At 47.8% G+C, this 20633-nt stretch overlaps 8 protein-coding genes across 8 annotated transcripts; 6 read left to right on the top strand and 2 right to left on the bottom strand.

The window, feature by feature from the left end:
- Positions 1–722: 722 nt before the first annotated feature.
- N7469_006383 (agmatine deiminase family protein) lies at positions 723–1880 on the top strand (the record flags this gene model as incomplete). Its single annotated transcript, XM_056645301.1, has 1 exon — positions 723–1880. One exon carries the CDS (start codon positions 723–725, stop codon positions 1878–1880), a length of 1158 nt encoding a protein of 385 aa, XP_056500539.1.
- A 924-nt stretch (positions 1881–2804) lies between these two features.
- Positions 2805–3707, top strand: N7469_006382 (uncharacterized protein; the record flags this gene model as incomplete). Its single annotated transcript, XM_056645300.1, has 1 exon — positions 2805–3707. The coding sequence occupies one exon, from the start codon at positions 2805–2807 to the stop codon at positions 3705–3707; it is 903 nt and encodes a 300-aa protein (XP_056500538.1).
- A 746-nt stretch (positions 3708–4453) lies between these two features.
- Positions 4454–6313, top strand: N7469_006381 (nitrogen permease regulating protein NPR2; the record flags this gene model as incomplete). The annotated part of the gene is made up of 4 exons (XM_056645299.1): positions 4454–4496; positions 4564–4992; positions 5053–5189; positions 5243–6313. 4 exons carry the CDS (start codon positions 4454–4456, stop codon positions 6311–6313), a joined length of 1680 nt encoding a protein of 559 aa, XP_056500537.1.
- A 450-nt stretch (positions 6314–6763) lies between these two features.
- On the bottom strand, positions 6764–8919 carry N7469_006380 (histone acetyltransferase NGG1; the record flags this gene model as incomplete). The annotated part of the gene is made up of 3 exons (XM_056645298.1): positions 6764–7744; positions 7798–8267; positions 8412–8919. 3 exons carry the CDS (start codon positions 8917–8919, stop codon positions 6764–6766), a joined length of 1959 nt encoding a protein of 652 aa, XP_056500536.1.
- A 1348-nt stretch (positions 8920–10267) lies between these two features.
- Positions 10268–11720, top strand: N7469_006379 (E3 ubiquitin-protein ligase RNF103; the record flags this gene model as incomplete). Its single annotated transcript, XM_056645297.1, has 3 exons — positions 10268–10360; positions 10436–10970; positions 11023–11720. The coding sequence occupies 3 exons, from the start codon at positions 10268–10270 to the stop codon at positions 11718–11720; spliced, it is 1326 nt and encodes a 441-aa protein (XP_056500535.1).
- Positions 11721–11955: 235 nt separating this feature from the next.
- N7469_006378 (60S ribosomal protein eL15) lies at positions 11956–13191 on the top strand (the record flags this gene model as incomplete). Its single annotated transcript, XM_056645296.1, has 5 exons — positions 11956–11987; positions 12175–12214; positions 12292–12378; positions 12596–12979; positions 13051–13191. 5 exons carry the CDS (start codon positions 11956–11958, stop codon positions 13189–13191), a joined length of 684 nt encoding a protein of 227 aa, XP_056500534.1.
- Positions 13192–14049: 858 nt separating this feature from the next.
- On the top strand, positions 14050–17869 carry N7469_006377 (HECT-type E3 ubiquitin-protein ligase; the record flags this gene model as incomplete). Its single annotated transcript, XM_056645295.1, has 3 exons — positions 14050–14692; positions 14753–16894; positions 16947–17869. 3 exons carry the CDS (start codon positions 14050–14052, stop codon positions 17867–17869), a joined length of 3708 nt encoding a protein of 1235 aa, XP_056500533.1.
- Positions 17870–18361: 492 nt separating this feature from the next.
- N7469_006376 (uncharacterized protein) lies at positions 18362–18790 on the bottom strand (the record flags this gene model as incomplete). The annotated part of the gene is made up of 1 exon (XM_056645294.1): positions 18362–18790. The coding sequence occupies one exon, from the start codon at positions 18788–18790 to the stop codon at positions 18362–18364; it is 429 nt and encodes a 142-aa protein (XP_056500532.1).
- Positions 18791–20633: the final 1843 nt, after the last annotated feature.

Genomic DNA, 20633 nt, shown 5'->3' with positions numbered 1-20633 from the left:
TGAAATAATGCTAACTCTGGCTGGGCGTGTCCAATAATTTGGTTCTGCTGTTTTGAAAAAGTAAATAATTGAGAAAAACCACCCTGTGAACTATCAACACTAAGGCCCAGGCTGCGAGATAAAGTCAATAAATACGGCTCGAATTCATGAATTTACCCTAGCTCTGCCATTTTGACCAGGTATTGAAATAGCTTTCATCAAAGAAGTCTCAAGGATTTAAGTCAGCTTCGAAATTTCAGTCCATTCTAGGCCGAAGTGTCTGCCGTACTGAAGGTCTTTCAATACACATCCGAATTCATTTCTTCAAAAGCTGAAGGATCTTCCATCATAAAATTCGCAGCAACTTGAACTGGCATCCCTCAAGACTTTAATTGCCAATAATCCTGCCAAGAGACGTAGGACTACTTTGAGGTCATGAGTCAACGGGGGATAAGAAACTCCGTCGAGCGGACTCGAGTCCGCCGCCCCACTAGGGAGCAACTCGAAATACTTCCCAAGTCTATGTCAAGAACAGGAAGACAGATATTCATACAAAAGCATCTCATTCTTCTAAGTATTCATTTAATTACGCACTTTCTGAGGCACCTTCGCCCTCATTGAAAAGAAAAGCTCCCCCCCCCCCAACCCCCCAAAGCTAGCCTAATCAACACTCAATTACTCAATTTTCACCCTGGACGATATCAATCCTTCTGAGCCAAGCGGTCTATGAACATCGCTTGAATATGTCGTCGGTCATTGCCAAGGGCGTTGGAAGATATCTCTACCCAGCGGAGACATCTCGACATGCTGCTACTATCCTTGGATTCCCATCCAAATATGCCCTTCCTGCAGCATACTATGAACATGCGTGTACCGATATTGCCAGCTTGGCCTCTGCCATCTCAGCCTTTGAGCCAGTAAGGTTATATACTCGACCAGAAGATGTGCAAAAGGCTCAGTCAATGGTCAGCCTTGCCAGCAAGAAATATCCCAGCGAGACGACGAATATTTCCGTCATTCCCTTTCTCACGAATCATCTTTGGGTCCGGGATACCGGTCCGGTCTATGTGCAGAGACTCGATGAGATTTCTCCGCAGAAGCGATTTGCTATCAATTTTCGATTCAGTGAATGGGGCAAGAAAGATGATATCGGTGATCACGATCGTGCTTCAGATGGTCTCGAATGGCCTGTCATGGCTCCAGAGCAGCTCAAAGAAAACAATACATTTGCCGAAAGAGTGATTCAATCTGATCATACCACTTCGCCTGTCACCATGGTGGAAACGAGTATCAACCTGGAGGGTGGAGCACTGGTTGTCGATGGAGATGGAACCCTTCTCGCTACAGAGAGCAGCATTCTGAACGAGAACCGTAACCCGGGACTCTCCCGGGAAGAAATCGATGCAGAGTTAAAGCGTGTTCTCGGGGTAGAGAAGATAATCTGGTTCCCCGGTAGAAAGGATTTGGATGTCACGGATGTCCATGCCGATGCCGAAGTCGCTTTTATCCGACCGGGTGTTGTAGTCCTCTCCAGACCGGATCCAAGTGTACCATCGGCATGGTTGGAGGTATACGAAGAGATTCGAGAGATCTTAGACACTTCGACTGATGCGAAAGGTCGACCTTTTGAAGTTCATCTCGTGGATGAGCCAAGCCCTAGTGTCTTCGGTGACCTTGCCTATGAAGAGCCAGCCACGAACTATGTGAACTGCTATTTTGTGAATGGCGGTCTTATTCTCCCCCAGTTTGGAGATCAAAGGAAGGACCAGGAGGCAGTTGAAATATTCCAGAAATTATGCCCAGACCGAGTTGTTCGACCTGTTCATGTTACTGGTCTGCCGCTTGCTGGAGGTGTTATTCATTGCTCAACTCAGCAAGTGATTTCGGTTGAGGACTCATAGGCCAGAATATTCGGGCTATATGGTGGAATCATTGTATTTCAGAAATCGCAAGACATATCAATCCCCTCTTTGTAGATTATTTGAAATTCGCAGCGTCACATTTCATGTTATCGCACAGCAGATGATAATTATGTACATGGTCTAAAAGATAAGCCAGTGGTGCTAGTTATGCAGGGCTTTCCGAAAACAATCAACTATGTTACAGTCCATGTGCTGGTGGTCATGATGATAGTGATGATGAGGTTGAAGATGATGATGCATAATAATAGCCTGGCTGAGATGACCGGCTTACTCTGGATGTCTCTCAATCATCTGCAAATGATCAAAACCTAATAAGATTCAATATCATTGGGGCTCATTTGGCAATTCAATATTACATGAAAGATTATTAGTCGAGATGGAGGGGGTAAAATGAGGAGGAGAGTGTGAGTTGTACCGAGTTTGCTGTGGAAAAATCCACTCGAGTCCAGCTGGCCGTGCAGCAGCCAACGCACCGACGGAAGGTGCCACCGCATTCCTTTTGTTCCTTCCTTTTTTTATATTTTTTTCTTTGCTTTTTTCCACGAGAAACTTTCAACTTCTTCTTGCTTTTGTTTTTCTTCTCAGCAAAAAGCAGCGGTCGATGTTGGTCAATTAAACTAAATGAATGCTCATCTTTCCACCCCGTCTAGATTCTAGACTATCCTTCAGCCCCACACTTAAACGCCCTGCCAGATCGCATTCGACTTCTCTCAAAACAAAAGGCGGCCGACGGCGGTTCGCCTCGTTTCAGACCCGCGGCTGAGACTCGCTGTAAGGGCATTTCAGCGTGATATCTTCTGGTTTCTCTTCTCCTGTCTCTTCTTGAAATCTCCCTCCCTATAGACTCTTCATTGCCCTTCACTTGGTTATTCCAGCCGTCCTAGGACTTTTCTTCTCACCGTCATGCGGAAACCATCACTTGCCCAGGCCGTGTATAACGCGACCTTTCCTCATCCGCGCGCCAGCGACCCTGGCTCCTTTGCAGCTCATATCACCCGCAATCTCGTACCGGAAGTGCGCATTGAAACAAATACTTTCTACGGCCCCTTAGATTCCATTGAGGCCCAATATCCCGGGTTGAATTACTCCTATGGGCCCCATCGCATGAGGCTTAGTCGGTTTACATGGCACCGGCGACTGTTTCATGTCTTTGATAAATTGCGACTGACTGAGACTGAAATCGCGGAACTCTGTTGTTGGAGGGGGACGAAGTCTGCGCGACGGCGATATGAAGCCGAGGAAGGGATTACAGTACGAGACACAACAGCCAGTGGGGTGCGCCCTGCGACCCCTCCTCGGGAACCAACGGTTGAGATCCATCATAATAACTTTTGCGGGCCAGAGGAAGAGTTCGAGCTGGATCTTGATCTTGACCAAATGATAGAGACCCATAGCGATCACACCGTACGCGCAAGCGAGTCCCGCAGTAGCTTGAGCATGAGCTCTAATCGTCGACCTGAGTTTGAGGAATACTACAGTGATGATGAAATGGAGAGCTGCGGCGTAGCCTTGAATCAACGATTATTGGACGCGATGGCTGCCCGCGACCAAGGAGCTGACGTGCCTCTGGATGAAGATTGGGAACAATGGTTAAAGGAGGCTGGTGAGCGTGGAGGTTACGGCGACATGGTGCATGCGATTCGATCTAGCCAACCGCTGAGTTTCCTCCCTGAAGCACCCACATCATCAATACGACATAACGATCCTTACTATACTTCATCTCGAGCGGCCACACTACCTGCAGAGCAGTATCTATTCGCCTTTCCCCAGACTCCAACTCGTCGCACGCATGGCACGGCGCGTTAGGCTATCATTGCTGCCATTGCACCTTCAAAAGCCTCGTTGCCACCCCAACATATCTACTTTTATTTGTGGCTTGCATTTTCTAGCGTATACTTGCATTTGTTTTGCATTCTCTTTCCATTTCCTTGTGGACTGGCTCCCTCCGTTGCTCTTTCTCAAGCCTTCCCTTCACTGGTGTGTTCTGCTTTGATACCAAAGCTACGCATAGATCGTCTCGAATTGCGATTGTCGCTAGCCGACCTGATTCTCTGTGCTTTAATACCCTCAGTCTTTGCACTTTCTATTTTCGTTCAACCCAAGCCCATATCCCTCAAGTCACAACTAGATATTCAGTCCTGCCTGGCTGTGAGATTGTACCAGTAATCGTGATTTAGTATATGAATGACATCGCTCATCGGTTCAATATACCACTGTATCCTCGGATACTAATCAATTTCAACTATTTACGTCAAGTAATTGGTACATACAATCATTCCCTGGCTGTCACGTCAATCTCCAATCGCATCCCGCCAAACTTGGGAAGCTCTCGTGGGTCCCACTGATAACCTTTCCTCTCCACCTCCCACCTCCCACCTCTAACTTCAACTTCAACTTCGCGCTGCAGCCCTCTCAAACACGATGCTGTCAATTGTTCCCCAGTCGGGTTGATTCGCGGGCCGAATCAAAAATTGACTTATTACTTGGCTTATGACTCTCTCCTTCATGCTCCACATCCCATCCCTGTCTCCGATCATCGCTCCGACTCCACGATGATAAAGGCAATCTTCTACAGCAAATTCGACACACAAGAGGGTAAGATTATATTGACTCGCCTCCAAGCCGATTTGGCTCAAGATCTAACATCAATGTTTCCATTCAGGTCCGAAAGTCGTACACCAAGTCCCCGACGGTGCGATAGTTCCATCCTCGACCGCGCCCGCACAGCCCCTCTTTCTGACCTTCTCCGATGTCTCCTTCTTCGTAATTCCTCGCCAGGAACTCTGTGGCAATTTACTGCAGGTCTGCACAAATGGATATCGTATCCTCGGTTACCCGATTTGCATGAAATCCGCTCGCTATGATCGCAATGAATTTATCTTCAATTTTTGCATAGTTTTAGCGGAGGAGGATGATTTCAGTACATATCGGAGTGTGGTGCAGAAACTCGCGGATTTAATGCATGCTCTTGAAGAACAGAATGCATTCTTGTCTCGAGATTTCTCGAAAAGTGGGGAGGGAAAGGTGCACAGTCTTTGTGAAATGTTAATGGAAGATCTCAACAATTACTGTGAATGCATGATCCCAATCGGTAGGTTGCCATACATTCTATGTCCCGTATCTTCTTAATGGCTGGGGCTAACTTCAGTAGACGATCTTAACACGCTGAACATCAAATTATTCCCCACTTATCCATCCCCTCCAAGTGTTAAGGCGTGGCATGTGCCCCTGTTCACAGTTCGATATCAGGCTTTTATGGACGAGAATTGGGATCTGACTCTGCAACGGGTAAGTGGCATTATCTTGCAAAGGAAGAATACCCTGGCTAATTTCTTGAGTAGATTGTACCACATATAAATGGTGTCAACAGTGTACGGATTATCTCCGTTCTTGCTGATACAGACTTCTCCCTCACCTGTCGCGCCATACGGCATCTCTTATACTATGGCTGTCTCTTTATACTGGACATCTTCTCATTCTCATCTATCTACGCACCTACAGCTCAATTCAGTGCAACCATTTCCTCCGATGAATCGATGCAGCTGGAATGTGCGCGCTATGTGAACACACGCTTTGCACCGCATTCTCCAATTGGACCACGCACACCACTTCCACCAATACCTGCAGCTACGAGCAGTGGAAGTGGCGGCGGAGTAAGCGCCTTAGCAAGCTCGCTCACCGATCCAGCTGCTAGTGTCTCCCGTGATGGATTCGGCTTTGACGCGGAGGAAATCTGGCCGCTTTTAGGCGATGTCGAGGATGGAACGACAGGGTCTAATAGACCACCCGGCTCGGAATTACCAGTAGACGAGCCATCAACTCTGGGTCAAGGACACCAGATCGTTGATGGGGTGGGTATCGTGGAACTCTACGCAAGTCTCAAGCAAGGACAGAGCGTAAAACAATGGTACTCAACTCACAGTCGTGAACTTGCGAACATCGATATCCGGCGCTTTATTACTTTTGGCGTCATTAAGGGATTCTTGTATCGTGTTCATAAATATGCCTGTGCGACAGGACAGCCGGCTCCGCCAGCTCGTTCGTCCTCCATTTTACCGGTCAATACATCGACTGGACCTTCTTCACGCGTTACCACTGGCAATAATACACCTTATGCCGCATCTAGTGTAGGTGATGAGGCTCCGATATCTTCAGCTACACGCCGAGATACGAGTCGTGAGCGTGCGGGATCTTTCCATAGTGGGAGTCGCAGTGGACAAGCTACTGGAAGTACGCCGTCGGGGTTATTTGAGGAGGATGACGATGAAGAAATTGATAATCGGACACTGTCGAAGTATCTGGATGGTACGCACTCTTTTGATCAGATTTGTACTGAATTGGAAATAAGCGAGCGAGATTTGACGGCTCGATTGAAGCGGTATCCCGGTGAAGTACTGATTATTCACCGGTGATATGATACTTGCTTGATCCTGTTTGGAGTTTCTGGTGACGTTGTGAAGGATTTTATACCCCGAGATGAATGTTGTATACAAGAGTAACTTGGTCATTGATTAATTATCTACTAGGCTACCTAGCCTAGGTAGGCTAGGTAGGTAGGCTGTGGTGTTAGATATCTTACAGTTGTTTTTGATTGTATATATCTATTTCAAAAGTAGAGACCGCTGCTAAATAGTACCTCCCAGCCAAGTTGAATATGCAAAGTCAACAACTGAATTAATCGAAGTCACCAAACTACAGAACCATGAAAAGTTATTCGCAAACGCCGGGCCAGCCCATCATTCCAGTCATATCGTAACAAGTGCTTGAGAGATTGCAGTGGGAGGAGAATCCCTTGACAAGAGTAGGTAAAACTCGTGTGAAGAACACTCCTAGACACTATCTTCCTTGCCATAGGGAAACGTCTACTCCTCATCCCACTGCTCTATCTCTGCCTTCTCGTACTCAGCCATAGTCGCCGAGTCGAAGATCGTCTCACCTTCCGAAGGAATCGTAGTCTTGATATCCTCGAAAATAGGCAAGAAAGCGTCGTTCCAACGCTTGCGACGATCCATGACAATTTTAGCAGCGTCGCCCACAGCAGGACGAGACACGCCTGCCCCGGCAACATGACTACCACCACCGGCACCTCCGGGACGATGCTTAGCCTGAGAGCCTTTCTTGCTTTTACCCATGGTCCGAGTACGCTTCAGATACGCCTGCTGGACTTGAGAGTCCAAGTCGTCCTGGATAGTCGTAAATTCCAATAGAGCCATATGCTCCTGGGCAATCTTCATTATTCGAGCTTTGCGCGCATTGTTCGTGACGATTTGTTTCTTCAATTCACTCTGTAGAAGACGGAGGCGTTCGGAAACCTCATCATCAAAATGTGCGTCGTAATCCGGGTTGTCATCGGGTCCTAGGAAACCAATGTAGCGTAGCTCTGCCTTAGCACGCTCATCAAGTTGGGCATGGTCCAGTTTAGCAACGGATGTCTTGAATCCTGTGGGTGAGGCATCGCGGAACGCCGTCGCTGGAGGAAGAGGCTTGTCTCCGGACTTTGACTCGATCTCTCCATTTGGCTGGTCAAGTTCCATTGCATCCCCGCCGAGTCCACTGATCGCCGGTACATCGCCGTTTGTAGAAGCAGCATTGTCTTCGGGGAGTGTGCGATGTTCATAGCGTAAGAGAGAGCAGAGCCGGCTGATAAGTGGACCGATTGAGACCTCATTAGTCTCGGCCTTGTCGTCCGTCAAGGTATCTATGCTGCCCCGTCCTTGATTTAAAGGTAATTGATCTTTATCACTTTGGTTCTGGTCATAGGAAACGCCGTCCTCTTCTGACCAAATTTGACGGTAAGACTTCTTCCCCCTGCGTGGGTTCATGAATGGTGTGACTCGATCTCCCTGTATCCGTTTAGTATCCAAGACATTGAATGCGACTCATACAATAAACTTACCCGTTCCCTCAACCAAGCAATATCCTCCTCTGTCAGTGGCCGAACGTATGGCTCAATGTACGCCAGGAAGGTGTTGGCACTGACTTGATTGGAAGGTTTGGCGTTACTGAAATCTTTGTCTGGCGCGACACCGGCCATCATGTGGGCAAGATCGCTTTTGGGGAACCGGGCAACACTGTATATCTCCTTCTTCTCCTCGTCCGTTGTATCTGGGAAAACATCACGAATATGGTAGATCGTCGGATCGTCGAACTTGACTGGGTTTTCGCCGAAGACTTGGATCTGAGGTACGGATGGTTGAGGTTCGGGTTGGTGAGAGCTATCACTTGATTCTGACCCAGGACTTCCTGGAGCTCCATCCCCGTCGGCGCCATTCGCGGCACCATTGGGGGAAAGCATGGAAGGAGGCGAGAGAGAAGAGCTTCCCTCGGAAGCGGGGTTTTTGGAAATCTTTGATACTGGGGATGCAGCTAAATTGAGTCAGTCGGTTGAAAATGGTGGGATTCTTGGAGAAAAAAACGACGCGACAGATCTGCGGGGTGGAGTGGTGGTGGGCAAGAGTGGAGTGGTCTCAATGAGAATGAGTGCCCCATGGGATTTGAGCTCTCGCTTACCTCCTTCGATCTTGGTTTCTGCTCCGTCCTGACGCGCCACGTCGTGGGCGCCATGATTCAAAGGCCGCTCTTCTTTACTTGCCCGCTCTTTGCGCTTCTTGACCTTCTTGTGTACCGGATCTTCATCCTCCTCCGTCTCGCGCTTGAGCTTCGCACGATCGCCCACTTCCCGGGATAGCTCTTGATCCTCCACTACGTCTTTCCTCTTGTGAACCATCTCACGCATACCAACATTGCAGGTCTCTCCGCGGGAGTCTGCCATATCACTCAGACTTCTGAGGTGCTTGGTCAGAGTTTCGAGTGTATTGGAATCAGGTATATTTGGAGCGGCAACCAGCTCAAGCATCTCGGCATATTGACCATCAGCCGCATCAATAAGCTTCGTCACATCGCTTTCGAGATAGGTGGGTAATGGAGCTGTGCCGCCCGCTGTTGATGGGGTTGTGTTGCGGCTGCGAGATTGGCGCGGATCGCGGCCTTTGCCTTTACCTTTGAAGGCGGAAGGCATTGTAGTGACTCGTTCAAGTACGCCGGGATCGTTTGCGAAGAATACGATACGGTAGGGCAAAGGGAGTCGAGGTCGAAGCTAGAATCGATGAGTCGGAGATGGGTCTTAAAGGCTATTAACGGAAGTCGAGTGACACATGCTGCCAGGAACGATATCTCGCAAGTCGATGTTCGTTTCGAGATAAAAGACCTTTGTCGTATTCACATCAGCTACGCGCAGCTAGACGTGAAATGGAGTGCTGATCGATTAACGGAGAATCAGCTTTGCCTTGGCGTAGGGACTCGCGCCTCCAAGTTGAATCTGGGGAGGAGCTGCACGTGATGCAGTGCCATGTTTAGGCGGTCTACCAAGTCTATGCCTCAGGCCAATATTGGCTGTTCTGCCAAGGGATCATTCAAATGATTGTAGAGTACGATAGTATGTACTGTAGTATCTACTAATGTACATATCTAGACAAGTTGAGGAGACAGTCTGGGTTCAAAATAGAGTATATTTTGTAAGTGAGTGTAAATAATTAGAACCCATTATGTCCAGGTGAACTTCCACAATGTTGTGATTTCAATCTTTAAGTTCTGCTTCTGCGTTAGCTCGATATATATTCTCTAGAACAACTCTGATGGAAGCCTAAGACCTCTTTAGAAGAGCGGTCCAACCTGAGGACTTGATTTTAGGGCTGACAGTAAACATAGGAGTTCTACCTGGCCAAAAGCGTATCTTCGAGTAGTACTGTGCTATCCCAAAATATTTGATCAAGGCTCAAAAGACAGATTTACTCTGTATGTTTTACTCAAGTCGACCAAGGAAGTGCCGATCTTCCCGCAAACGACACCCGCAAACGGCCTGCCCGTCGATCATCCTCACTCCCCATGCTAAACCCTCAAGATCCCACTGGTACCTACCAGGTATATTATAGCAATTTTTGGAAGAACTAATTAGTACTCAATGCTAATTTCGATAGATTTACCGTCATATGACTCAATTGGAGCTTATGTTTCCTTTTTTTTTTTTGGTTTCAGTGGGAATACTCTCCTAAGTCTATTTTGCCTCGTGGTGTCTCAGCCCCTGCCCACATTCCTTAGACGGACACGATCGATTCTCTTACATTCCTTGGTGAAAGATGGCTATAATGGGCTATTTTGGAACTCGGAATCGCCGCGAGCGACATGATATTGACATAGTAAATATTTCTCAAAATGATCGCCTTTCGCAACTTGATCCTTCTTTCTTTCCATTGTCACTGCGCATCACCATGCACCTGTACTTGCAGGCCATCTTGATTGATTTACCCAATATAATGTTTGATTTGGAACAGCACAATCTCAGCATACTTTAGAGATCGATCACAATCATGTCTCGCACCGCCCCACCCGATTCCGAAGCCACAGTCGCCACGTTATTTGCAGGGCCTGGCAGTGCCTCGAATTCTTCTTCATCGGTTAGTGTAAGTATAGCCTCAACCCAAGACCACGAGGAGTCCCGAAGAATGCCCCAAGGCTGATTCAAATAAACTATGTAGGAGAATGTAGGCTTTCGATTCGTCCTCGACCGGACCGTTCAGACTCTCTCCAGTAACGGTGTCCCCGACTCTGGCTCTCTTTCTGGCCTTCTATTCGTGCCAAGTCTGAGTCCGAAGGATATTTGCAATCAAGAGCTCGCTTCGATCATTCCATCCAATGTGACACGGGCCAAGGACGTTTCAGATTATGGTTATCCAGTCATCGGGCTTGCCCCATGGATATCTGATGACTGTACCCAAAAGTTCCTGGCTGCCTCGCGTGATGCTGGCACCTCTGCTCTTGTAGTCTTTCAGCCAGCCGACAATAAAACGGGACTGCCACCCCCTCCTACAGATGATACTTGGAAGCTAGAAGACGAGAATTGGAGAGGCGACAACAACTACCCCGTCTATGCCATTCCTGGACCCTCAGGTCTAACCTTATTGAAGGAACTGTCGTGGTTCTCAGACGGAAACCCCAAGGTCTCAGCCCAGCATCGAAGTATGCATACTCGGAATCACGATAGTGACCGGTTATTTACTATGATTGATACCAGTGAGTTTCCCTAGCAGACAATACCTAATTTACTTCTGCTCATCCGTCCTAGACACAACACCAAACCAAGAACCTAGTCTCTGGAGCTTTGTGCTTGCAATTCTAGGGACAATAGTGGGACTTACCCTGGTACTTCTCATTCTCTATCGAATCATCCAGCGGAAACGAAGAGTCATGCTCCGCGAACGCATCAACGCAGGAGAAGTTGATATCGAACAACTCGCCTTGAACCAATTTAAAGTTCCCCGAGAGACCGTGGAGAAGATGCCACAATACACCTACCTAGGCTTCACGCAAAACCCAGAGACAGAGTCCCTCAAAACACCCGTGCAAACAAAGGCCATCGAAGTCGAGTCTAGCAGTGCTGCCTCCACGCCATCCCTCAGCGAAGGAAGAGATAGTACAGAAAGTGACGAATCTGGACTCAAAAAACCCGAACCAGCATTAATAAACCCGAAGACAGATGATTCAGATGAGACAAGCTCATCACATAATCCCTACCGACTGAGCCATACTCAGACCACCTGCGCAATCTGCCTGGATGATTTTGTGGCCGGCAGTACGACTGTTCGTGAACTGCCGTGTGGTCACATCTTTGACCCGGGATGCATTGATGAATATCTCACGGAAACTAGCAGTCTTTGTCCTCTTTGCAAAAAGAGTGTCCTGCCCCCAGGATCGTTACCAATCCAAGTCACCAATGAAATGGTCCGACAGGAAGCAGCGGTAAGGAGGGGTCGAAATCAGTGACATACATGATGGAGATGGTGTATTATAGTGGTCAGCATTAGCGAGTATTTAGCGCATTACAATTATATATTATTGCATTGCATAACTATTTTATCCATTTGGTTTTGTTGGAGTGGGATACAGCATCAATTATTATATATTGGAAGCTTTATTGCAGTTTTATTGTTAGCATTGAGCTAGAGGATATACGTACTAGTTATACACTGAGACAACCACTAGGCGGTGGGACCGTTCGATGAGCGATAGACTGGGCACACCGCCTACTATGTAAGGAGTCAGAGTCACGTGGATGAAAACGGCTAGTTATAGTTGCACCTGAGGCACCAACGAGCGGAAAATATCAAGTGGATCCACCAGGTCACTGTGATTGGTGAAAATCCCACACTCGGCTAATCGCTAGCGTCCCACACACAATCCTCAGTCTTTGGTCTTTCTCTCTCGAACTTTTTTGCAGTTGCGACAACGACAACCGACGACCCTGTGAAGCCGACAAGGTACGACACGAATTCCTATTGATTAATTTTATTGCCATCACCACTTCAATTCAGTCACTGACATCGATTGCGTCTAGATGGGTGCCCTCAAGTACGTCGAAGAGATCCAGAAGAAGAAGCAGTCCGATGTTATTCGGTTCTTGCTCCGCGTTCGCTGCTGGGAGGTGAGATAAAACCCTGACACCCCCTCGATTGCCTAACATCTCCGCCGAGAACACGTATACGTTAGCCATGGGAAAATGCCACAGCAAAATGGTAATTACTGGGCATCTCGAACGATACTCATTCGGCGGAAATGATTGTGGCACGCAAAAAGACTCCCTTGAGGGCTTGTGTCTTGCTATACACTCGTTGAACTTTGCTGAGAGTGCATCAATATAGCTCCGCCAGCTGAACGCCATCCACCGTGCTTCGCGCCCCTCCCGCCCTGACAAGGCTCGCCGTCTTGGTTACAAGGCCAAGCAGGGCTACGTCGTCTACCGTATCCGTGTCCGCCGCGGTGGCCGCAAGCGCCCTGCTCCTAAGGGTGCCACCTACGGCAAGCCCACCAACCAGGGTATCAACCAGCTCAAGTACCAGCGTGCTCTGAGCGCTACCGCTGAGGAGCGTGTTGGCCGCCGCTGCGCCAACCTGCGTGTCCTGAACTCCTACTGGATCAACCAGGACTCCACCTACAAGTACTTCGAGGTTATCTGTGTCGACCCCCAGCACAAGGCCATCCGCCGCGATGCCCGCATCAACTGGATCTGCAACCCTGTCCACAAGGTGAGTTGTCAAAATTTCTTCGAGTCGTATCCGATCGTGGGAGCAATATTGACAAATATTTTTTTTACCAGCACCGCGAGGCTCGTGGTCTCACCGCCACTGGCAAGAAGTCCCGTGGTATCAACAAGGGTCACCGCTACAACAACACCAAGGCCGGTCGCCGCCACACCTGGAAGCTCCAGAACACCCAGAGCTACTGGCGTTACCGTTAAATGCGTTAATGCACTGCGGTGGACTGCGTTGGAAAATATTGGCTGCATCTGGTTATCTCTTCGAACACTTCTCTCCCGTGCCGTGTCTTTCACACCGGGTATGAGTTTAATGCAGACCACCAGGTTCTGTTTTTAGCCAAAAAGCCATTTTTTGTTTTATGTTGAATTCCCCCTTGTTTAACGAAGTATGACTGGTTCAACTCCTACGGGTGCCACAAAATCGTAAGACTTGCCAACGGTAGTCTCGTAAATATAGACTGGTCTGGAGTTTATATTGCCAAGTCCGCGTAAGCGTGCGTAGATATTGTGCGTTCGTAGCACTGCAAAGCTGCTTCTGCCAGCTTATTGCTAGGTCAGGTTATGTCTCTGTATCAGGTACGAAGCGTTTGAAATTCTAGACTCCATGCTGCACTTATTCGTACACTCTTTCAATCCAAGCCTGGAAACTCCACTTGCGTGATTCAAGTTCAGAAGGATTCTAAAGATAGCTGAGAGTTTGTGGCCTAAGGCATCAGTATATAGTCGCACCTTCCCTGTTGGAGCCACTAGCCGCCTTCCCAATCCGTCCAGGCGACTATGAGGTGCTGCAACAACCTCCTTTCGTTTCTGTCTCTCTTTGTCTTCTGTCTTTGATACAATTCAATCACTTTGCATGATATAGCCCAACATTGAGTTTAGCTCGACTACAAAGAGCATCGCATCATCGTCGTCTTTGTTTTCGTTACATTTGCTTATCGTCAACTTCCCCACGATCTGATTGCATGTCCCTCGCTGACGAACAGAGCTCTACAAACTGGGATCCTACTTGATTTTACACCCTAGCCGTCTCCGAAGAACTAGACGACCAAATGTGCCTCGATGTCCTCTCGATCTGGTCGTAATCCTCCATTCTCTTCCCATCCTAACGCCGGGTTTGGCGGTCTGCTTCCTTCGATCCCTTCCTCGACTTCGACGACAGAGCGGTCTCTTCGTCCCCCTCACGAGTCTCACGATGCTTCAGCCATGTCGAAATTAGATGGCGATTCGCTCAACGACTCATACCGCCGTGGTCACCACCGTTCAATCAGCCACCCGTTCACTTCTGCGTTGACAGGCATGGGTCGAAAGCGTGATAAGGCACCACCAAAAAATGACAAATATGATAAAGAGATCAAATGGGATTCCGACTCAGACTCAGACGAGGTTACATACCCGATCCAGCCAGTTTCTTCAAGTCCTCGGAAAGACTCAAACAGAGGGGGACCAAGTAATGGCATGGCCGAAACCAAATGCGGAACTTGCAACTCCACTGTGCGATGGCCACAGCATCTGAGCGTCTTTCGATGCAGTGATTGCCTCATGATTACGGACCTTGAACCGGATACGCCAGGTGAAGGCACCCATGCTGGTGATGCGGAAGTGGATGATCGAGGACCTCGAGCTCGCGGTGACCATCCTCCAAACTCACACTTGAACCCGAAGGAGGCTCACGCCCCATTTTCTCCTCCAGAGTACATGACTGGTAATCATACAGCCAAAGAGTCTTGAATTCACAAATGATTCGAACTAACTGGACATTTAGGGAGTCTCACATCGGCCAATAAACTTGGTGGCATGATCGATGGGTGTCTGTCAAATTATTTTGATAATCTTCTTGATGAGATCCAGAAAAGGCCAGTGCCCGATGAATCCCGCGCAGGTAGACTGGTTGCTCCTAGGGATCACGATGGTGCGACTTTGTCACCGAACAACTCTGGCGCCAACCACTTGCCGGGGCCTCGGGACCCTCGCAGTCGCAGCACGTCGGCCTCCAGTGAAAAAGGAAGGATCTATGATACAAAGACCAAGCCAAACTTCTCGATTCCATCTGCGGGCAAAGTCAAAGAGAAGCCTTTGCCAGAATTACCGATTAGGACACGTGCCAATTCGGACATAAAATCCCATCCGAGAAGCCAGCGCCGTCCCTCCAATACACCTCAACCCAATGACCATCCAGAGAATCAGGATCAAGGTCATCAACCGTTTATCTTCAAGCGGGTGGAGAACTATCTAATCAATGCATTCAAGGGAAGTAGTGTCTTGAACAAATCCTTTCCCACCTACCAGCCATCGATAAGATCTGCTAGCAGCGGCAACCCGCCTAGAATGAAAGTGGACCCTAAAACGACGGCGGATCCGATGTTCAATGTTCCTGTGTTTGAACCTGATGCCAAAACACTCCTTCTTGGAGACGTTGCCGAGAACTCTACTTGGTGGATGACAGAATGGGCTCAGGCCGAAGGAAAAGTCCACCAGCCATCTAAAGAGCACGGAACTCATAGATCTCGCTCGGTCTCATCCAGAAGTCCCCGGGTGAACTGGGCCGAGGTCAGCCAGTGGTATCACCTTATTCTTACGGCTGGTAGCTCTTGGAATGAGCAATGGAGAAGAAAGAAGCCCGACCCAACCCGCTCGGAGGCGGACAAGATCCGGAGTCAGCGATGGGAAGCAATTGATCTAGCGTCCATCGAGCACGAGATTGTTGACTCTCGCGTACATCTCCAAAGAACATTGATGAAGGCCACTGAAAATCTCTTGAAACGTCCTCGGTGTATTTTGAAGAAGCCCGAAGACACTAGATTCTTGTTCATCCTGCTCGCGAATCCGTTATTATCCTCTCCAGGTGCATATTCGCCCGTGCGAACCACTCCTCATCGTGACGATCGTCGCCCTTCTCACCCCGGCGATGTTCGATCAAATATGAGAGACGGCAAGCCAGGTCGAAAAGAACCCGCCGTGGCTGCGTCTAGCCATGGTGCTAGTTCCAACCACCATTATGGGATCCTCAAGCGAATTCTCGGCTTGTTAGCCAATCTTCCCAATGAAGCCCATCACGTGTTCATATCATGGTTTTCTCGATTCTCGCCCAAGCAGTTCGAAAGACACGTGGATTTGATAAGTGGCTTCGTTAATTACAGACTAACCCGTCAGCATGGTCGCAAGCGTACCCAGGTCGCTAAGGATAAGAAGGATGGCGATGAGCTTGTTCCAAGTTTTGCTAGTGCTGCAGGTAATACGGCCGCTGAGCTACACGCTGCCATAAATCGACGAAGCCCTCAAAAGAAGCCGGCGAAGAAGAAGGAAGAGCCTATTATTTATGCTGAAGATTGGCAAATCCGTGTGGCTGCAAGAGTCATGTCTCTGCTGTTTGCGGCAAATAGCAACAATCATTTGCGCAAACCCGATGGCATGGAATCAAAAGCACGTCGTCATGCGGAAATGGGGACCAACAACCTCGCACATCAGCGGGGATATATGGTCCCTATAAGTTCTTTCTATAACACTCTTCTCGATTACTCTGACTTGATTGGTGATTTTGAGATCTGGGAGTCAAAAAGCTCTAGGTTTTGCTTCTGCAGATATCCTTTCTTCCTAAGCATCTGGGCAAAGATACGTATCATGGAACATGACGCCCGCCGCCAGATGGAAGTGAAAGCTCGAGAGGCTTTCTTCGATAGTATTCTCAAGCACCAGGCGGTTAGCCAGTATCTTTTGCTAAAAGTTCGCCGAGAATGCCTTGTGGAAGATAGTCTTCGTGGTGTGAGTGAAGTGGTTGGAACAGGACAAGAAGAGATCAAGAAGGGCCTCCGGATTGAATTCATTGGAGAAGAAGGCGTCGACGCCGGTGGATTGCGCAAAGAATGGTTCCTCCTGTTGGTACGGGAGGTCTTCGACCCGCATCATGGTAAGTAGTGGTCAGAACCTACACTTCAAAAGCTCATACTCACAATTTGCAGGCCTTTTTATCTATGATGAAGACTCGCAGTACTGTTACTTCAATCCTTACTGCTTTGAATCCTCTGAACAGTTCTTCCTGGTCGGTGTTTTGCTGGGACTTGCCATCTACAATTCTACAATTCTCGATATCGACTTGCCGCCTTTCGCGTTCCGGAAGCTTCTTTCGACAGCACCCCCAACGAATACTCCCTCGACTGCAAATTCACGTAGGTCAAGGTTTAAGTTCACGTTGGACGACCTCGCTGAATATCGACCTGCCCTTGCGAGAGGGCTTCGTGCTTTGTTAGAGTTTGATGGTGACGTTGCGGAAACATTTTGTTACGACTTTGTTGCTCAAGTTGACCGCTACGGAGAAGTGGTCAATATCCCTCTTTGCGCTGGGGGCGAGAAAAGAGCGGTGACCAATGATAATCGCGGAGAGTTTGTTGAACTTTATGTCCATTATCTTCTTGAAACAGCAGTCACTAGACAGTTCGAGCCATTCAAACGTGGATTTTTCACTGTCTGTGGTGGCAATGCCCTATCGCTTTTCCGGCCGGAAGAGATCGAGCTGCTTGTTCGAGGATCAGACGAAGCACTCGACGTACAATCTCTCCGTGCAGTGGCCACCTATGATAATTGGCAGTCGCATCGACCAGAATCTCTTCCCGTTGTGCAATGGTTTTGGGAATTCTTCGAGAATGCTCCGCCGGATGCCCAGCGGAAGGTTTTGTCATTTATTACTGGTAGCGACCGAATCCCTGCAATGGGTGCTACAAGCCTCACAATTAGACTTGCCTGCATGGGAGATGATTGCTCCCGTTACCCAATTGCACGCACCTGTTTCAATACGCTAGGGCTGTATCGGTACGCCAACCGCGAGAAGTTCAGACAGCTGCTGTGGGAGGCAGTTGTGAATAGTGAAGGATTTGGCTTGAAGTGATTAATCTCTATGTCTGCTCCTGGTTGAGCGGTCATGATGTTATGATTACTTGTGCATTGTACAGATGCATTTCCTGGGTGCAATGGCTGCTTAGAATACACGTGCTTTATATTGTTCATTGCGATGCATGCCGTCCCCTGAGAAGTCGGGACTTATCCATCATTTGGCTTTTCTCAACGTACAAATATACATACGTCTACACATTTCTGAGTCGAATCCTAAGACTGAATGTTATCAACTTGACATATTATTGAGTATTAAAGCAATAGAGTCTAGATAGGATGATGTATGAAGAGCCATAATCCTTTTTCAAATGGTTCCAATCTGGTAGTAGTCTGGTAGTAGACTAGTTTCAGAAGTTACCAAAGACCGTGACAATGGTTCATACAAGACCAAGTTGGCAATGGCAGTCCTGATTCTCTTTCCTGTCCCGTAAACCTAGCACTTACATCCCCAAAGCCTGATATCTCAGAACAGCCAGAAGGAAGCGAACTACTCCTGCTTTTCAAGTCCATTGCCCGGAGGTACGGGGAAAGGGCAGTTGATCAAGTAATTGCGGCAAGGAATATCACTAGGATCATCCGATTCAGGGACAATACGACCCTCATTCAGCGGCCAACCGGTATTGATATCCTGACAACCACCACCGGAGTGGTCCTCATGGTAGTTACTGCAGTAACCGCACGTGTGGTCATTGAGAAGATGGTTCTTGGCAACAAGAAGCGAGAAGTAGCCCTCGTATTTGAACGAACGAGCTGCGTTGATCTCATCATTGGAGGGTGAGATAGGATCGTGATCGACTTCACCTGTCCAGAGCTCATTGCCTGTGCAGCCGGCTGTATCGTAGAGGACGACCTTGCCAGGTTTGGCTGCTGCGAGGGCAGAGAGGAGGGTGACTATTGTCAGGGATGAGAAATGCATTTTGCTGGTTATAAACTCAGAATCGAGGGAGGTGAGGAAATTAGAAGATGATCGTGGTATGAAGTCAAGATCAAGGAAGTAGAGGGGTTTTTATAGGTTTACAAGAAAGTATTGATAGATAGATTCGACCTGGGTGGCAGCACTCTGCCAAGATGAATGGGATATTCACGAAAAGAGTAGAGATTGACTCTTTCACCTAATCATGTACCTTGGATGAATCACCCAATGACAAGTTTTGGACTTTTGATAGTTAATGGACCTAGTATCGTCATCCTATGGAGCTTTCTGCCATAAGCTGATGTTGGGGGCGTAGATGTGGATTTTAAGGTTACTTTTTGGGGCGTAGATGTGGGAGTTTAAGTTACTACTTCGATGGGACGTGGGGGTTCCTCGATACTAGTATTATAGCTCAGAAGTCTTGGGGAGATAATGGTCAAATCGATGCTTTGCCTAAACCGAATGTTTCGGGAGATAAGAGAGCTCGTCATCTAGATTGATGGATGTATAGTTTTGAATAGGAAAGACAGCCTCGAGAAAGTGGACAAAAAGGGACTTTGGCCCCTGATTAGCTTGTCTTCACAATTGAGACATGAAGACTTTCCAAACACCGATAAAAATAACATCTCATTACTCTAGCTTCTGCAGATCTACAGAAGGATGCTACTATTTACCGTCTTGGCGTCATCTTACACTACTGGGCCCCAATATCTAAGATGATCGCTTACGCCAAGAGCCATTTCTGCGCGATTTTGATCCTTGGTATTAAATGAGTCTCACTGGTAAATGGATTATACCTGAGAGAATCTCTAACTTGACTTGAAGCCCTGCAAAATAGTATCTTGTGCTTGATTTCCAGTGGTGCATTACCCTTGAACATTTAGATGAGCTCTCCAACAACACGACGTTCAAAAAACGTTATTTGATATGGCCAATCATCATTGTGAGAACAGCATTTATATCTAGTACATAGGTATGTACTACTCAAGTAGATTTTGGCAATCTAATCTGGGTAACATGGAAGCCCACTCTTACTCATAGACCATGAGCATGCCCTAGAGTACAATTCTCAAAATGCCCGTGCCTTTGGAAAGACCATGGAAAGAATGATGGTGTCTTTTCTGAATGGTACAGATAGTAAATGTTACATCAGAACGTAAGCATACTTTATAATATGGGTGTCGGATCTTACTAAGGAATCCATTGATAATGTGGAATTTTGATGTATGTCCAGGGGCTGGTAAGTAGTATATATGACATTTTGGATCTACATTTTGGACAGCTCTGGAGTGTAATAGCATAGAAGTTATGCCTTTACCGCTATTGTGAAGTACTAAATGGATTTTGTAAGTTAGGCAAAGCGTATCAAATCTCTGGATGAGACCCCCGAGAGGATGGGGCATAAGAAGGAGGAAGCGAGAGGTCAAATTTGCCTCGGAGGACAGCAGCCACTTGACAAGACGACAATTTATGTTGACTGTGAGACAGGACAAAATTGAGCTCAACATCGGCGATAAAAAAAGAGAAGCCGAGACCCACCAGATGAGGGGGTTATACATTAGCTTCTGTAAAAAGTATGGAATATCTCAGCGTCTACTAAAACTGCTAAAGTAGCCGGCCTAACAAAGCGGCTTTGCTGTACTGTGATCCGCGGGATCTCTAATTACGTCTACTCATGAGAATGGTTCCAATCTCTTCATTCTGATAGTAAGAATTCTCAACTACTCTCCATTTACCGAAATACTTTCTCTCTCATTTCGTGTGACAATGCCCCGCATCTTCGCAGCCCATGCTGTGAACATACTATGTACAGTACTATTATGAAGTTGAGGCCCCACATTCTCTT

The sequence above is a fragment of the Penicillium citrinum genome (genome assembly GCF_028827155.1).
Source record: "Penicillium citrinum strain IBT 23319 chromosome Unknown utg000005l:1.0-1900146.0:1.0-1900348.0, whole genome shotgun sequence".
Lineage (NCBI taxonomy): Eukaryota > Fungi > Ascomycota > Eurotiomycetes > Eurotiales > Aspergillaceae > Penicillium > Penicillium citrinum.
The sequence above is the reverse complement of the archived record's forward strand: the minus strand, read 5'-3'. Positions and strand labels throughout refer to the sequence as shown.